The 17,847-nt window shown below is 36.3% G+C and overlaps 3 protein-coding genes across 8 annotated transcripts; 2 read left to right on the top strand and 1 right to left on the bottom strand.

The window, feature by feature from the left end:
- Positions 1-1,523: 1,523 nt before the first annotated feature.
- dapp1 (dual adaptor of phosphotyrosine and 3-phosphoinositides) lies at positions 1,524-8,020 on the top strand. 3 transcript variants are annotated; one of them, XR_010804059.1, is made up of 10 exons: positions 1,524-1,658; positions 3,396-3,518; positions 4,220-4,353; positions 4,446-4,576; positions 5,118-5,165; positions 5,997-6,059; positions 6,147-6,232; positions 6,463-6,550; positions 6,738-6,829; positions 6,975-8,020. XR_010804059.1 is itself a non-coding variant. In XM_066678888.1 (10 exons), exons 1-9 carry the CDS (start codon positions 1,597-1,599, stop codon positions 6,759-6,761), a joined length of 759 nt encoding a protein of 252 aa, XP_066534985.1. In that variant the 5' UTR covers positions 1,524-1,596; the 3' UTR covers positions 6,762-6,781; positions 6,975-8,020. The 3 variants fall into 3 exon arrangements, 2 of the variants coding, with proteins under 2 accessions (XP_066534985.1, XP_066534984.1); XM_066678888.1 differs by having other exon boundaries at positions 6,738-6,781; XM_066678887.1 differs by lacking the exon at positions 6,975-8,020 and having other exon boundaries at positions 6,738-6,871.
- Positions 6,981-17,492, top strand: rrh (retinal pigment epithelium-derived rhodopsin homolog). 3 transcript variants are annotated; one of them, XM_066678885.1, is made up of 7 exons: positions 6,981-7,085; positions 13,842-14,032; positions 14,632-14,731; positions 14,827-14,980; positions 15,819-15,987; positions 16,116-16,294; positions 16,656-17,492. In XM_066678885.1, exons 1-7 carry the CDS (start codon positions 7,001-7,003, stop codon positions 16,759-16,761), a joined length of 984 nt encoding a protein of 327 aa, XP_066534982.1. In that variant the 5' UTR covers positions 6,981-7,000; the 3' UTR covers positions 16,762-17,492. The 3 variants fall into 3 exon arrangements, with proteins under 3 accessions (XP_066534982.1, XP_066534983.1, XP_066534981.1); XM_066678886.1 differs by lacking the exon at positions 6,981-7,085 and adding an exon at positions 10,934-11,025; XM_066678884.1 differs by lacking the exon at positions 6,981-7,085 and adding an exon at positions 12,969-13,158.
- On the bottom strand, positions 8,220-11,652 carry lamtor3 (late endosomal/lysosomal adaptor, MAPK and MTOR activator 3). 2 transcript variants are annotated; one of them, XM_066678890.1, is made up of 7 exons: positions 11,405-11,468; positions 11,253-11,310; positions 11,130-11,164; positions 10,944-11,002; positions 10,366-10,499; positions 9,416-9,479; positions 8,220-8,480 (listed from the first exon to the last, which is right to left on the bottom strand). In XM_066678890.1, exons 1-7 carry the CDS (start codon positions 11,434-11,436, stop codon positions 8,407-8,409), a joined length of 456 nt encoding a protein of 151 aa, XP_066534987.1. In that variant the 5' UTR covers positions 11,437-11,468; the 3' UTR covers positions 8,220-8,406. The 2 variants fall into 2 exon arrangements, with proteins under 2 accessions (XP_066534987.1, XP_066534988.1); XM_066678891.1 differs by lacking the exon at positions 11,405-11,468 and adding an exon at positions 11,608-11,652 and having other exon boundaries at positions 8,227-8,480.
- Positions 17,493-17,847: the final 355 nt, after the last annotated feature.

The raw sequence follows: 17,847 nt of genomic DNA, 5'->3' as shown, positions 1-17,847 counted from the left end.
ACATAACTATGAAAATAAGAAATCTTACTTGTGCTTATATATAATGTGAATGTGGCCATAGGAAAAATGGGGCAACAAAATATTAATTTTTGTTAACATTTGGATCTTATACCTATCTCGTTGATCCACTTGTAGATGTAAAGTCAGAGTAGCTAACAGTAGCTGATGATCTGTTGATGCAGTTTGTTTTGGTCATACTTTAGTCCTTCATTCATAGACTCAGGCCAGAAGTGACAATGAGGGCTTTAAAAATTCACAATAAAAAGGCACAGCCAATCACACTGTCCATATGTGTTATGGGGAGGTAGGACTTGATTAGAGAATGTGATTTAACCCTTTATGCACCTCTAGGTTAATGAGACGTTGACAGCTTGGGTTTTATTTTTCTCCCCCAAATTCCCAGATGCCCACTTCGCAGCCTGTCTCTGACATCCCCCATTATATGGAACTTGGCCTTCAATTTGGAGATGGTAATATCACTATTTGGCTCACTCCAAATAATGCCACAAATTGGTTTTGTGGAACACCAGCTTGAAGTTCCCCTATCACACTGGCCCTATCCAGATCAGTCAAACGTGGCATGCAGATTCTTGGAGAAGATACCTTCTGACCACTGTAGCAGGGCCCATGCTCACAGTTGTTGCCAATCAAAATTACTACAGCCACTCGTAAATGCATTAACTTCTAGCCGTTTACGGTCCAACAAACATGCTAAAACCTTTAACACCTGATTATGTCTCTGTAAACTGACCATGTGACAAACTGAACTTACAAGCTGATAGAGTATGACGTCAGTGTGCCACCCCCTGTACATAATCCATGACTAGGGTCTTCACCCACCCACTGTCCAAGATTTTTCAGTTTTTTGAAGGAAGTTGCTCCCAACAAAAACTTATATATATATATATAAATATATATATATATATATACACACACACACAGGTGCTGGTCATAATTAGAATATAATGAAAAAGTTGATTTATTTCAGTAATTCCATTCAAAAAGTGAAAAAAGTATATTATACTCATTCATTACACACAGACTGGTATATTTCAAGTGTTTATTTCTTTTAATTTGATGATTATAACGGACAACTAATGAAAACCCATTGATTATGTATAGAATGAACCCTGATATATATAGAACGAACATCGATATACAAAGTGTGTGTGTGTGTGTGTGTAAAATGTGTTGAATTGAAAGATCAATTCAACAGTCTGTTAAAAAACGCATTTTCTATTTTTTTCCCTCTGGTTTGCATAATTTGCTTTCAATGTAGTCTATTTTGAGCATTTTTGTGTCCTTATTTCAGACTTTCAGAATATACCCCCTATATCATGGTATAGAAACAGACTTGACCCTTATAAATTTTGCGACCAAATTTGGTCTTAGTATTTATCATTTTGTTCGTTACTAAATCTACTTGCTATGGAAAAAGTCCAATAAAGGCCAGTAGTGCCATCATTTCCCTCAGTGTCGACGTTATCGTGGGCGGGACTCACTTCCTCTCCGCGCCTTCACAGACTTTTTACAGAGACGGAATATCGTCCGTTTTATCGCTGGTGTGGGGTAGGTAGTGTTACTGTTTCTCTAGAGATGAGTGTGTGCAGCTCCAACCGCAGCTACGGAGAAGAGGTAGAGGAGTTGGAGTCCGTCAGGTAAGTAAAAACATCCATTCACACAAATGATTAGGTCTGAATTATTTCTGCACCTCATGTAAAACTAGACCTAGGCCTATAGCAGCTCTCTATGAGAATCGTATATCTATACGATAAAATACATCTTAATTAATAACACTGAAACCACTGTGGGACAGTATGACAACTGCAAACCCACAGAATTACACTTGTTACATAGAGGCCTACATAGATACATTGCCCATAGAAAAACATGTATATCCAATATATATATATATATGTAGAAAGATTTAATTTACAGTAATAATTATGAAGCATTTGTATTTGTTGTACAGCAAGCCCTGTAGTATTCCTATTGGATTTCAACTGTGTGTGTGTTTAATTGTCCATTTTTTATCCAGGATGTTTACTGAATTTATAACTGGAACATGAAGTGGTTAAACCAGACAGACCACTCACATAATAGTGTTGCTTCAGTGAAGTTTTCAGCTATTGTTATAAGTCTATACTACTGCCCTTGCAAAGAGTGTATACCTCTCATCAGTGAAATACAATTAACTGTCCATCACTTGTCAAAGTTGATTTTCCAGGTCATGGCTTCACAGCTTTATTACAGTTCTGTGAAGCAAAGAGACAAGTTTAACAGAGATTTTTTTTTGCCCGATAGACCAATTCACAGACACGTGTGGACAAAAGAAAACTGTTCAACAGAATGTATACTCAGGCAAGAAAGGAGTATTTTTTTTGCTGTCTATGTATTATCAAGTGGAAAATCCCTGTGGTGAAGTTTACATAGTGAGTTTAATATGAGGAAATTGGGCTCTGATTTCACATGTACTCAAGAGTTACAGACAAGTAGTCAAGCACATATACAAACTCACTTTCAATTCATATTACCACTGTTTAGTGAAAAAATTTTTTTTCTCAACTTTAATATTTTTACATCATTTGAACACAGCAGCTGTCCTTTCATTGTGTGAACATTTCATGAAGAATGGACAAATAAAAATGCTGGAAATTAAATCTTTCTACATTTACTTTTTCCCTTCTCCTTTGAAGTTATTATACACGTTTTTCTATGGACAATGTATCTATGTAGGCCTCTATCTAACAAGTGTAATTCTGTGGGTTTGCATTAGCTAAGTTGTCATACTGTCCCGCAATGGTTTTCAGTGTTTCTGTGTTATTAATTCATTAAAATGTATTTTGGAAAATAAGTGAAATTCTGAATTAAAATATCATCAAGATCATCAAGAAAGAATTGCCACAGGTCTACATGGGGAAGAAAATAACTTTGGAGACTTGTCTTATCTAAGTATTAGCATACATCCTGTAGAATATGCTTTGCTTGTAATGGGTCACAAATGTCCACAAGTGTCAAATGCCTTTCCCAGATGAGTGCATGTGGTCTCTATGCACATTACCATGGCCTTCAATAAGACACTTAAGGGGTGGATTTAGCTGAGCAATTACCTAACATTCCTTAAGATAAATGTGAGGACGTAACAGAATGTTTTGTTTCTGATTAATTTGACAGATAGAAAGGTATTAAGATGTAAATATGCATGCATTCATTTATTAATTATTATGAATACAAGATAATGAATTAAACTTGTGAGCATTGTCTGTGTATTTTTTTTTTTTTTTACCAGTTTAGCTCCTATAAAAACCCAACTACAATCAGGGACTTTAGGCACTGTCTCTCTCTCTCTCTATTTGATATCATTATGCTCTCTTTCTCTTTCTCTCTCTGTCTAGTTGGTATCATTATGATTTATCTCGCCATGCTGCTGAGGCCCTGCTCTTGTCTAATGGTGGTGATGGAAGTTATTTGCTGAGAAACAGCAACAAGGGCAATGACTGCTTTGCCATTTCTGTAAGGTTGGTTACTCCCCATATTTTCATCACCAACATAGTATCTGCTTTTTTGCAGTACACATTTTGAAGATGTTGATGTGGGTCTTTGAGTGGAATGTGTAAATCACATGTTCAACTAGTGTTTAGGCTACTGTGTTGTGTTTGCAGGTTTTAGGGCTCCTCATTGGAAGAAAATTGTCAGAACATTTCCTGTCACTCTAGTTCTTCTCAATATTTTTTTAATTGGACATAATGTAAACTTTAACAAGGATAATGCTGCATGTTTTGTGTGTTATATTCTTCTCAGTTTTTATTTCACCGTTCTTTTATGTTTCAGTTCTCCTTTTGCATTTTATGGCTATGATGAGATTACTTTGCATAATGCTTATCCTCTTCTCAATCCACTGAATGTAGTTATTACTAGTCATTACTAGTATACTTACACTAGTACTAGTATATACTAGCATACTTACAAATGTAAAATATGTGGACCTGAATTTAATGGACTATATGTGCTGATACAAACAGGGCCTGGCAATATGATGATTCACAATAATTATGTCTTTTTTTCCCCCCAATATTCCCTTAATTTTAGAAGACACATTAGAACAATATTGCTCATATAGTGTCAGTATATTTATTAAGGTGGTGAGCAGGTCTTTAATGAAATTGTCAAATTCACATTAAGAAACATTTATTGTAACTCAAAATCTTGAATTTTCCAGAGCAAAAGACTCAGTAAAGCACTTTCATGTGCGCCGGCAGTTTGGCAGATATTTCTTTGGCTTCAATGAGTTTGCCACACTTCAGGATTTCATCAGTCATCTGGCCAATCAGCCACTGCTGGGCAGTGAGACAGGTGTGTCACACTAACACCATCAGTTTTCCCATTTTCTCCAGCTCTGTAAACACAGTATAATGACTGATTGTTGCATCCCTGCTGTTGTGTAGGTAACCTGATCGTGCTGAAGGTCCCATATCCCCGACAGGTGGAAGAACCATCCATCTATGAGTCTGTGTGTGTGCACACAGCCATGCAGACTGGACGACATGAAAGTGATCTGGTGCCCAGTGCACCATCGGTACAATAAATATTCATTCATAAATAAATAATAATTTAATATGCTGAGGAAATTATTTCACAATCATTGTACCTAAGGTGGGCGGCACGGTGGCGCAGCAGGTAGTGTCGCAGTCACACAGCTCCAGGAACCTGGAGGTTGTGGGTTCGATTCCCGCTCCGGGTGACTGTCTGTGAGGAGTTGGTGTGTTCTCCCCGTGTCCGCGTGGGTTTCCTCCGGGTGCTCCGGTTTCCTCCCACAGTCCAAAAACACATGTTGCAGGTGGATTGGCGACTCGAAAGTGTCCGTAGGTGTGAGTGTGTGTGTGTCTGTGTTGCCCTGTGAAGGACTGGCGTCCCCTCCAGGGTGTATTCCCGCCTTGCGCCAGATGATTCCAGGTAGGCTCTGGACCCCCCGCGACCCTAAATTGGATAAGCGGTTACAGATAATGGATGGATGTACCTAAGGTGTCATGTTTAAAGCAGAACTGACTTGTCACGTACATTCAGCATAATACTCAAAATTTCCATATTCATATTGTTCACTGTGTATCTTCCTGCAGCTAGGAACAAAAGAGGGTTATCTGGTAAAACAAGGAGCTTTCGTGAAGGTAAGGAGAGCAACAGCTGCCAAGCCATTTTGCTTCATACTAATTTGCCTTGTGTTACTGTCAGGACAAAACATCACAAAAATGTTACTTTACAGGGAAGGGAAGAACATTCTTACCTTTGAATGGTAGTTAATAGAAGAAGATATTTTTAAGTAATTTTGGAAAATATTTGGTTCAACAAACCACAATATGACATAATTTATAACAATTAAAAATAAATTGTCAAATTAAATCTTTCAATGAGTTTAAATAAATGCATGAATGAATAAATATCGTCCGTGTATAGTAATAAAAAGTGCATTTTCAAAGACGTCATCCAGAGATGAAGTTGATGTGCTAGGACTGAGAGGAGAAACTTTTCTTTTCACTGTTGTTACCGCTACTGTGTCTTTTTCTTACACTGTGTACTGCTCGGGGTGTTTTGAGTTCAAGTGATAAATTGAATGTGAAGTGCTAAATATTTTGCAGATGTACCCCTTCTTGACAATTCAGCAGAACAATGCCTTCAACTGGACATTCTTAGGTCATTCTCTGACATTTTTAAGATATTTCCACAGAGCTGACACATTTGCTGCATTTACAAAGAGCACTTCATTCAACACTGGTTGTAATGTGATAGCGTCATCAAAAATTGTATTGTTTGATATAAATTATTTATTATTTTCTCTGATTGAGCCAAATCCTGAAAGTGCCTGTTTTGCGTGTGTCTTTATACATGATCCTTTTTGTATTATGCAAATACTATATACAAATTTAAATATAACATCAATAATTCAGCTGGAATTATTTTAAGTGCCTTTATCTAACAGCATTTCTTTCACTTTGTGTTAGAACTGGAAACAGAGATGGTTCACGCTAAACAGAAATGAGCTTAAATATTTCAAAGACAAAATGGTGAGTTGAATGAGTTTTGAAACATGTTTAGATTAAGAAGTAGGGAATGTAATTAATATATATTGACTTTTTTGTTGTTCATTTAAGTTTGAGGAACCCATCCGGACGCTGGATCTGACCGCATGCTCCGCTGTTCAATTTGATTACAGTCAGGACAGAGTGAACTGCTTCTGGTGAGAGCACTGATTTAGACATGGCTTTTTTTAACGGTTGATGTGTGTATGGGGGTGTATTTCCGGCTTGTTGTACTCCAAAATGGGGAAGTAAAACAAGAATCTCATAACTAGGCAGAAAGGGCTGCCTTCAACTTACATTCAGCCTCTTCATACCAGCCCTCACTTTCTTAAAATCTACATTTAATACAAAGTACATCCCATTTCATACCTTTATTTTCATGTTACAGTCTCGTGTTCCCTGAGAGGACATTTTACCTGTGTGCAAAATCTGGTGTGGAGGCTGATGAATGGATAAAGATTTTACGTTGGAAACTGGTGAGGACAGCACATTTTGTTCATAATAATACTATTTTAAATATTTTGGCTATGGCCATTTTTGTGGAGTTTGTATTATTCGGTAATGAAAGTGAAATTTGATCTGCAGTTTTGTAGGTGCCATTTTGTTTTTGGCTGCTTGTTGCTTCTGACTTTCTTAAACAGTTTTCTCATCTTTTTCTATCAGTCACAGATAAGAAAAGGACGATGATGATCAGAAGAGTCATCAGTGTAAGCGGCTAAGAATTATATGAGGGTGATCTAAATGACAGGTCAGAGGTCAGTAGACGATTAGTGTCAAGATTTGTACATATATGGCCATTTTGTGACCATATGAAGTGATGGCAGCGTTGTGTGGCATGAAGAAAATTGGTGAATCATCATCTCAGTGGAAATATGTCATGCTGGCTCTTCTGTGTCTTAGGGTAGAGATATTCTTGCTGTTTGGCCATGCGCTCACATAGACAACTGTCTGCTATGTGCTACACTTGTAACTGGAGGCTTCCACTAGAAGGCAGACCAGAGAAAGATGCAGGTAATTGCAGATTTGACTCTGACACAGCCTTCTTCAAAACTTTCTGCCATTGTGATGCTATTGCTCACCTGCACTGGCACATTTTCTGAGGATGTACACAACTGACATGCAAAATGAATACAGGATATTTGAGGCAGCCATGATGCAAACGCGTAGCTAACAGCAAGTATATCTCTACCCTTACACTAAAATAAACTAAAGCAAAAATTTGGTCTAAATAAGAAACACATGATAAACAGTGTCACTGAATAGTGACATTTACAAAGGCAGCTATAGAGGGAGTCTGAAGCTTTTTGTATATCATTTGGAGCAATATAAACCAAGTATACAAGTGGATTATTCACAAATACTGTAAACACTGCACATCCCAGCTTCTTCATATCTTGTTTATGCTTGCAGAACACCAAAGCAATTTTAACCCATAGTTTCTGCTGCCATGTTTTAAGGTCAGAGGAAGATTCTGCAATCCAAGTAGCAAAGTTTAAATTTTTCCCCACATGCAGTGGTGTTATTACATTCCAAATCTTACACTGCTTCCTTATACAAATCTGTACATATGTGTCAGTACAGAAAGTTTTAGTGCTGAGTCCCAAACAGATTATTACTTCCTTGATTCAAAAAGAGGGGACTTTACTGGAAGAATTGGTTAATATTCTGTTACACACAGCTAGTAACATTTAACAGCTTTCCAAGAATTCAAATGACAGAATAAAATTTTATTTCTTATTGTTTTTCATTGATGGGTCTTTCAATTTTGATTTCCTGATGACAAACTACATATTTTGTTTTTATTATTTAATATGTGATTAAGAAAAATACCTGGTGTAAAAGAGGAAAACTAGCATAAATACACAATGTGGATTTGGGGAAAATATAAACAAAAAGGTGCAGGCATGTAAATGCTCTTATATAGTATAAGAGAGTTTTCCTGAGAAATTTGTGTGCATTTTAAGCCTGAATCTAGAACAGGACTATTTATAAAACAGTAACTATTCTCTTTGTAAGACAGTAAAATAATTCTTTACAAATGTACTTCTGTAAAAATGTAAATCTTCAATAAATATTGGATATTTTTGTACATCAAAACTTTACATGTTTATTAATTAGATGAAAACAACAAAACAAACAGAAGGAGTTACATTCATAAGATAAACATACAGCATCAAGTGCAATTGACATGGGATCCAGTTTCACAGCCAACACCATCAGTGTGTGTGTGTCTACACAAATGGGAATTGTATCAATCTCCAAGGTGCATATGTGTGGCTCTCATGACCTGATGCAGGTATACAATGTTGAAATATTACAATTTGTCTGGCTCCTAAGCGACCTCTACCACCTGCCTCAGTTCTTCAATAAGTGGCACGAGCTCCTTCTCCAAACTGATGATCAAACCTAAAAATAACAATTGCAGAAGTATGTCAGTAACAGAAACTATCCAGCTCAGACAATTCAGTCTACACACAAAAACAAGTGGATGTTACGTACATTTACTCTTTGATGACACATGAAACACAATTCAAGAGCTTTCAGAAACAAGCTACATTTTCCATGTTACTAGGTCAGGTGCCAGATACATGAAAGCTTTCTTATGGAGAAAAAAAAAAGCATATGAAGGATCCTAAGATAAATGCTAATATGTTCAGAAAAACATTCTTATTTGCAATATTGTCTTGCAATATCTCAAAATTTTCTAAACTTTTCTCAAGACACTTCAATGTTTGTTTTCTTCTGTAGTCAATTTTTAATAAAGCCTTTCATGCTACAATGTGTTGCCTTGAACCAAATTTTTCAAAAAAACAACTGAACGTTATTACCAGTGTTCAGTTATACCCATACAACTGATAGCAAAACTGACAAAAAGAAGAAAACTAAGCATTCAAATATGTAAGTAAACAATAATCAGATGTGAGAGTGGAGGAACAGCCAACAAAAAAACATTTTCAGGTTTGCCATTATTTTCCTTATCTAGAAATTAACAGTATTTTAAGAACAATATCCACTTTTAATCTTGTTAAATTAGATATTTTTGATAACTCTTTAAACAGATTATTTTAGAGGCTTAAGTGAACTTATAATCAACTATTTTAATTTTAAAATAGTTAAAACCATATTTTTAAAGAATACTAATTTTTCTTAGAATTTTTCTTAAAAGTTAAGATTTTTAATATGTTATATAAGATATATGAAAAAGACCTATTTATCTTATCTTTTATGTTAAGTGTGAAGTAAAGAAAAAAGATTCAAATTTAAGAAGCATTTCTTTCTTAAGTCACTTTTGTGAATCCAGCCCCAATGTGAAATCCATCATTCACATATTTCACACTCACCTGTGTTGGCACTACTACTAGCAATGAAGCTGATTACTAGGGGTAATCGGTTAAACTGCACAACCTGACAAAGGAAAACAGAAAATTAATAAATTATTTACTTATTAACATCAAGTAGGCAAACAAAGAGGACACTTGTGGTATGATGGCGCCATGGGACATGAACAGCTACACTGGGTTTGGTTTGAAGGTTTAGTCGGGAGTGTTGGGTGTCATTTAAAGTAATTAGTGGCATCATGGCAATGTGTAGATGGGTAAAAAAAAAAAAAAACACATGTAAAAACATTACTTAACTTAAAACAAAACAATGCCTTTACAGCCAGATAATCTTATTCCTTTCCATTCAATATTTGGCCCTGAACAATTGTAACCACAAATAAATTATGGTGTTCTGACATCAACAGGTCTGGACATTTTGCCTGTTTTCATATAATATAAAACAAAACACTATGCAGATGAACTCATCAGAAAGTGAGTAACATGTCCACAGTGTGTTTATTGTAACAGCGTTAAATGGACAGACGAGATAACATGCAGTTTTGTAAAATACAGAGCAGACATGAAAAGGCTTGTGGGTCATAGAAATGCCTCCACAAAAAAAGGCATTTATTTATATTTATATATATATATATATATATATAGTGTTTGTAATACATTATCTTAACAACTTTAAACACATTTCTGTTGGAGACTCTAGTAAAACTCTGTAATATTGAGTTCAGTACACTACGGTGGATGGTTTTAAACAGTAGTGATAGACAGGCATGAGGCAAAATGAATCCCAATTCTGATCAATGCTCAGACTTCTTGAACCATTGAAATTAGATGCATTTTTAGGTAATGAGAACAGAGATATCCAGAGGAAAGAGGATGTATAATCACCTTAACACCAAACAAGCGCAAACCCAAACACAGAATTTACTAACACAGGGCTTTTTGTGGTGGAATACCTGATATGTGTTGTAGTAGCAGATGATGCTCTTATTTTTGGACAGTCCCAGTTTGCTGCCCTGATCTGTGGCCAGGGCGAACGTAGAGAGGAAGCCTGGTCGTAGAGCGTATTCTGGAGCATTGTCATTGGCCACTTCATGAAACAACAGCAAGTAATAAATAAGAAAACATTCATAATCAGAGATTTTAAGCAAATATTTAATATGCTATGAATAATAATTCAGTGTGTTTTTGAAAATGTGCAAATTTAGTTTTGACTGATATTTCAATATCTAATTGCATATGTAATGTTCTCCAGAACAGCAAAATAAAAGTATTTTGTTTGTAACTGAATACATATAAATGTGTAATTTCTTCGTTCAGGAGGACGTAGTCCAAGTTTCTACATTTTATAAATTAAGTATCAGCAGCAGCAGCAGCTATGTATTTGAAAAACATTAGGAATTGATTTTAGGCCATTAATCCCATACTATCGAATTTCTATCAGATTTAATGCATTACAGAACTACCTCAATCAGCACGACTGATGATCTACTCATTTTAAGTGAAAACTACACTCAAACATTATAACAAGTACCTTTGATTACAGGAACTCCATCTCTGTCTGTTACTACTATCGCATGGAGGCCTTCCACCCTAAAATAAAAAGAAAAGGAGAAGTAAATGATCATTTAAATCCTAACCCTGGAAGTGCATATAAGCTAAAGTTATACAGAACACATACCAAAGGTTCTTGTACGTTAAAGCTGTAAACATTACTTACGTTGGCAATTGTTTGTATAAGTATCGCTTCAAGTCCTGCATTATGAAAATTCAGCATTATGCATAGTTCAGCATTCAAAAAAGTACACAACTTCAGATAGGGGACTAAACCCATAATACTTACATCTGCCATTGTGTACGGTTCTAACTCTGGGCTACGGACAGGCTCGTCGAGCTGCTTCCTGAAACAAAAATGCAGTTGACCAGTTATATGAAAAATAGACACGGTGTGTGTGTTTTCAGGTGGAGATGACTAACTGTTATTTTCCATTCCACCTTAAATAGCACAACAGTTCCATTATGTGCATCGCCTGAGGCGCGATACACTCCTCTGTTTAAGGTGGAAAGACAAACTCCATTAGGAAGTCAACGTCAGCCTCGTTTCGCCCTTTTTTCAGGCTACACATGCTTGTATTCGTGCCCATGTAGATATATTCATGTACATAAAACGCAGAGAAGCATTATTTAATTGCATTTACCTTTATTTGCTCCGTCCCTTGTTTGCTGTATTTATCACATGACACAAACCATGTACACTTCCCTGGATGTCAATGGACATTTCCGGTTCCCTTTAAGTTTAGTTGAGTTCCCTCTAGTGGACCGAGAGTCTTATTGTAGAACAGAAAGAGACTGAAAAAACACATTTTCAGTTCCTGCAGAACCCTTCATATTAGTGTAGAGAGAGAGAGAGAGAGCACGCACGCACCAAAACAGTCTTAATTCCTTTTTTGTTACCATTTTTTGCTGCAGCCTGTCCTTTAGAATGACACAGTACTGGTATGCTGTCAGTATCTTGCTGCATTAAAAAGACTGAACTGAACTCCTGTTTTCACAAAGTACACACATCACTTGAGTTAAAGTACAGATACTCAGGGTAAACTATTACTCCAGTAAAAGTAAAAGTCCTAGTTGCGGAACCCCACTTGAGTAAAAGTACAAAAGTATTTACCTTTAAATGTTCTTAATGATGTATTATGACTCTAATGTCCTATTACTTTTTTTTTGTAACAGGATTCTTAACCCAATGTAGGTGAAACAACTCTAGTGTCACTCTTGGTTCCCCAGTCTTTTAATAGAATGACATGAATTAGTCTAACATGAATGAACAGGGAGATGAATGAACACATTACGGTTTCATCCACACATAAACCAAAAGAAATGACAAATTGTCATAATGTGGTGTAATAAAAAGTAAGATATTTGTCATCGACATGTAGTGGAGTTTAAGTAAAAAGTCACCCAAAATGGAAATACTGTGGAAAAAGTACAGATACGTGAAAAAAGTACTTACGTACAGTAACAAATTACATTTACTTCATTACTGTTCACCACTGCCATGTTTAAATTAGAAGAAATGAACAGATTTTAAAAAAGTGTTTTATTGTGCTATGTATTAAAAATCCTTATTGTCACTGGAGTTATGAATTAGTTAAATATATAAAATTCTTCTTTTTTTCTACATAATTATCATCATTATCATCTTCTGCTTCTTCTTTTTTTTCTTCTTCTTCGTCTTCATTCATTCATTCATATAGGTTGATACTCTGTTGTTCTCCCCATTTTTTAATATGCATTTCTGGTGTTAAGAAAGAAAACCCTTCTTGTGAGGATTAGTGTTGAAACAATGAGCTCCTCAGTATTTCACAAACCAGGCAAAGCCTAATCCCTCCCCTCAGCTTCAGCTAGTTGACCATAGTCACACAATCACCCCACCAGCATTCACAATGCCTAACCCCCCAGGCCCTCTCCAATCAAAATAGCTCCCTCTGCTTATTTTCTCTCTCACCCTCACACATTTTACTGTTTTTTTTTCCTTGCAACCATTGGATGTATAGACTCAGGGTTGAACACAGACAAAACTGTTCTATGCAGCTGTCTGCGTCTAATAAGTGCATTTTGTGAGGATATATGTGACTAAGAGATGGGACCTGAACTGATGAATTCTTCGTCCGAAGCTTTTAGCTTCGAAGGGAAAAGTGCCTTTTCACAAATGGAACACAACATTGTCGCTGGATACCTCATTGCTGCATGTAACGAGTAACTTTGTATATCTCTGTGTGATTGGTTATTTTTGAATAGTTAATGTTGTTTATTGTATTATGTTGTATGCTTTTCTAGTTTTGAGGTTCTAGAATGGGATGTAAAAGTCCAACTTAAAAACATTAATCATTAGCTGTAAAGCTTGTGTAAAAGATATTGATGTACACAGGTAGATTAAATAAACCGAAGACAGCAAACAGTTTTGTTTTTATAGCACAGTAAAAAAATTGATGTGTGGATACATTCCTTGAATCCTTGATTATTAGACACTAGCCATTAGGTAAATGTGTCATAAATGACATAAATCATAAATGAATATAATAATTTGAAAGTTAGTTTATATCACATCCAAAAATTTTTTATTTTCATAAAGCAGATTTAACACATTAAAATCAGGCTGAAATGGATCCAGACAGTTAACTACATTATTAGATTAGTGACACGGTGTTTGTACCATGATTTAATTTTTAAAAGAGTATGATTTATAGCATGCAATGAATAATAGGGCAAGCTTAATAAGTGAATAATAAGTAAGGGGATTAAAGTGTAAATGTAATTCGTAATGTAACCAGTTGGAGGCCTCGGTGATCTGTTAAAGTGAATCCTAAAGCGTGTGTATGTCTGTGTAAACCAGATTAATTGACACCTCTTCACTGTCCGTCTCTGTGTGCAGGTGTAATCAGTTTGTCCAGTAACATTGTGGTGCTGATGATGTTCGTAAAATTTAAAGAGCTGCGAAACGCCACTAATGCCATCATCATTAATCTTGCTTTCACTGATGTTGGAGTGGCAGGTATTGGTTACCCCATGTCAGCTGCTTCTGACCTGCATGGCAGCTGGAAATTTGGTAACACTGGTTGCCAGGTTTGTTGCACACATGCACACACACATTTATATGACTTACATACACCGTAGTCCGAAATTAAATTGTAATGGTCAATGAGTGCAGGTGTGTAGATTCAGTCAGCGCAAGCTGATCAAAAAATATTGGATATGTAAGGACAAATTCTTATGTCTCAGGTATTTGTCTTTATTCAGTATCTACATAATTGGAGAACACAACTACTCTGTACATTGTGTATTCTGTACAAGTTTTAATGATCAATGGACCAAAAGAAACAGAAATCCCTATAAATAAATCCCATTGTAAATTCAGGTTGTTTTTTCTTCTCTTGTAAAATCATTTTGAGATTTTGTCCCAACAGCAATGATATTCATTGTGCCACCCTCACTTGTAATGCAGGTCTCACAGAATGGAGAGTAGAAAGTTAAGCTAATCTACTTGTTGAGAAATTCACTTTCTCTGAAATGAAACAGGCTTCTGTTGTCTAAGAGTGTACAGAAGGCAGTACAAACTATGAGGGTGTGCTTCAACACATTTTCTTGCAATAATACTTTATAAATTTGCTTGATCATCCATGTATCAGTGTTGCACCTAGCTGACTTATTGACCTCTCATGCAGATCTATGCTGCTCTGAATATATTCTTTGGCATGGCCAGTATTGGACTGCTCACTGTTGTTGCCATAGACAGATACATTAGCATCTGCAGACCTGATATAGGTATGAATAGACACTAGTTCCACTGTTTGAAATTTTTACACTGTTTCTGCTGCATTGTATTTGTCATAAGTTTGGTGCTTCTAATGTATATACAGGGCAAAAAATGACCACACGCTCATATACACTTTTGATTTTGGCTGCGTGGTTTAACGCAATTTTCTGGTCCTCCATGCCGATTGTGGGTTGGGCTGGATACGCTCCTGATCCAACCGGAGCTACCTGCACCATTGACTGGAGAAACAACAATGCGTGAGTCCTGCTCAAGCATCATCCTCATCAAATTACTACTAATTTCACCCTTACATACATCTGTTTTAATTTAATTTAGAAAGCAGTGGAAAAGGTCTATGTATTGCTAGATTAATAAAGGTCCATCCATCCATCCATCCATTATCTGTAACCGCTTATCCAATTCAGGGTCACGGTGGGTCCAGAGCCTACCTGGAATCATTGGGCCCAAGGCAGGAATACACACTGGAGGGGGCGCCAGTCCTTCACAGGGCAACACACACTCACACTTTCACTCACACCGACGGACACTTTTGAGTGGCCAATCCACCTACCAACGTGTATTTTTTGGACTGTGGGAGGAAACCGGAGCACCCGGAGGAAACCCACGCGGACACGGGGAGAACACTAATAAAGGTCCATGTTTTCATTATCTTAAGATATTACTTGAACAAATAGTTTGATTAAAAAAAAAACACATATAGCTGGGCTATGAGTCAGTAAAATTGTTCTCTAGTGTGCTGGAGCTCTATCTAGTACATTGGGATGAATTGTGATCTAGAACCTTGGCCTTGCCCTGCATGAACTGAGACCTCTTTTCACAGTATTACACATAATAGGAAAGACTAAATTTTTTGCAATCGTGTGCTTGTGCTTAAATGCTAATGAGCAAATATAAACTTCCATGTTCTGTTTGCTGTGTTAGCCTTGTAGCTCATCTGGAACTAAGCAAGCCAAAAACAATTAAAAAATGTCTGAATTTCTGGGGGAAATTTGTGGATGTGACATTTTTTATGACCTGGATGTGGTGAAAGTTGTCACTGGGGTTTTAAAAACCCATTTTCTCTATTCTCTTCAGGTCCTTCATCTCTTACACCATGGCAGTAATTTCTGTAAATTTCATTGTACCATTGTCTGTCATGTTTTACTGCTACTATAATGTTTCGGTCACCATAAAGAGATACAAAGCCAATAACTGCCTGGAGAGCATCAACATAGACTGGTCAGACCAGATGGATGTAACTAAGGTATTTTTTTTTTTTTATATGGTACTTATGTAATGATATGATTTATATGGTATGTAATGACTGCTTCATGTTTGTTCATTCTGCCGTGAGACCGTATGTTCTGTGTGATATGAATCTGTGCTCTGCAGATGTCCATAGTAATGATTGTGATGTTCCTGGTGGCCTGGTCTCCATACTCCATGGTGTGTCTTTGGGCATCATTTGGTGATCCCAAAAAGATTCCTGCACCTATGGCCATCATCGCCCCACTGTTTGCAAAGTCATCCACTTTCTACAACCCCTGTATCTACGTTATTGCAAACAAGAAGTAATTTCAATTCCTCAGATATATCTTCAGGAACATAAACAGTAGTGCTCTACTGTAGGAGTTTATCCATAAAGCTACATGACACTTACATAAGGCTAGGCAAAATAAAGATCTATAAAGGCCATTTCTAATAAAAAAAAACCATCAGTCTGCCGACAGCAGCTTTTATTACAGCGAACTAGTTGGAATAAAAGAATGTATACATGTTGTAGATATGTAGTTTTATGTCAGTGTATGTAGGTGTCATGTAGCATTATGAAAGAAAATCTTCAGCAAAGTTTCTAACATCTTAAAGAAAAATAATAATAATTACATATTCATTTCATGTAAGTAATTTCAGGTTTTCTTTTGTTTGCTTTAGGTTCAGAAGAGCCATCATTGGAATGCTTCGATGTCAAACTCGTCAGAGAATCACCATCAGTAACCAGGTCCCCATGACTGCCTCTCAGCTGCCCCTCAACCAGTAGATGAACTTTTATCATGCCCCCTTCTCAGTGCTGGACGCTGTTCATTTCCCACACGCTCTAACAGTCAGGTTTGGATCTAAAATGGTCCAACACTGTTTTTGCAATCACTATAATGAAGCCTATATTCTGAAGTTAAAATATACAGTAAACTCTTGACTTTATAATGTGAAGTCTGTTGTTTTCTGTTCTTTGGATCTAATGACTGTTAGAATAAGTCATGTATTGTAGGGTTATGTGAGTTTCTGAAAGGCTTCTGAATGTTGACTCACATTGGAAGTATTACCCTGTAGATGGTAAAAGGAAATAGAAAAGGTTTTAAAATCCTGAAGAAATACAGGAACAAGTAAAGCATTAACTACACACTTTACTGTAAAATGGCAGTATTTTACAGCAGCCTCCTACAAATTAAATATGAGGAAATTGTTCCAAATTCCATATATTGACGTAGAACACCACAAAATAGATAGGCTTTGGCGTTGATGATTTATAAGCTGAGTTGTTGAGTCATTGAGTTGGTCACTGTTGCAAGTCATTCTGTGCCTCTGTCCCTGATGCAAGTATATTGTCCCAGCTATAAATTTGGGGTCCTTTAGATTCTGTACTCAGTTAACTAATGTTTGACACATTTTGTACATTGTATCTGTACACTATTTACAGTAGTTACTGTAGTTTTAATTCTTCAAAATGTGTGTTTTACAGAACATTTCTGGCATTAAAAATTTAGTAATATTCAGTGCTGTAAATTTAAACATGTTTATAAAACACTCGTGAAAATACTGTGGGGTTTTTAAACTTATTTAATCTCCTCAGTTTTGTACATGATAGGCAGGTTAATCTTTGTATGGACACTAATCTGCCAATCTTCTAATAACCTGCTGTAAATTTGGACTTAAACCATGACTTCACAGTGTAAATACAGCTGTCAAGATATAGTAAAGTTTTCACTTAGTTGTGACTTTATACAAAGAAGTCCAAGGTCCTAGAAATGTCTGCTTTCCTGCTCCTACAAGACCAGGCTATTATCTGTATAGAGGAAGGTACCTATAAACCTAAAACTAAAAGCCACAGTAATGTTTCAAAAATACT

This window comes from Hoplias malabaricus, chromosome 8 (genome assembly GCF_029633855.1).
Source record: "Hoplias malabaricus isolate fHopMal1 chromosome 8, fHopMal1.hap1, whole genome shotgun sequence".
Taxonomy (NCBI): domain Eukaryota; kingdom Metazoa; phylum Chordata; class Actinopteri; order Characiformes; family Erythrinidae; genus Hoplias; species Hoplias malabaricus.
The sequence above is the reverse complement of the archived record's forward strand: the minus strand, read 5'-3'. Positions and strand labels throughout refer to the sequence as shown.

Bases quoted from the DNA above. Each gene is read 5' to 3' on its own strand.
- lamtor3 (XM_066678890.1), bottom strand. From the start codon at position 11,436: ATGCACATAATGGAACTGTTGTGCTATTTAAG. The intron at 11,003-11,129 runs GTAAGTAATGTT...TTTTTATTTTAG, and splicing joins TTATACAAACAATTGCCAAC to GGTGGAAGGCCTCCATGCGA. The intron at 10,500-10,943 runs GTACTTGTTATA...TGTTTCATGAAG, and splicing joins TGGAGTTCCTGTAATCAAAG to TGGCCAATGACAATGCTCCA.
- rrh (XM_066678884.1), top strand. From the start codon at position 13,050: ATGGGACCTGAACTGATGAATTCTTCGTCCGAAGCTTTTAGCTTCGAA. The intron at 15,988-16,115 runs GTATTTTTTTTT...TGTGCTCTGCAG, and splicing joins ACCAGATGGATGTAACTAAG to ATGTCCATAGTAATGATTGT. The intron at 16,295-16,655 runs GTAATTTCAATT...TGTTTGCTTTAG, and splicing joins TACGTTATTGCAAACAAGAA to GTTCAGAAGAGCCATCATTG.
- dapp1 (XM_066678888.1), top strand. From the start codon at position 1,597: ATGAGTGTGTGCAGCTCCAACCGCAGCTACGGAGAAGAGGTAGAGGAG. The intron at 4,577-5,117 runs GTACAATAAATA...ATCTTCCTGCAG, and splicing joins TGGTGCCCAGTGCACCATCG to CTAGGAACAAAAGAGGGTTA. The intron at 5,166-5,996 runs GTAAGGAGAGCA...ACTTTGTGTTAG, and splicing joins AACAAGGAGCTTTCGTGAAG to AACTGGAAACAGAGATGGTT.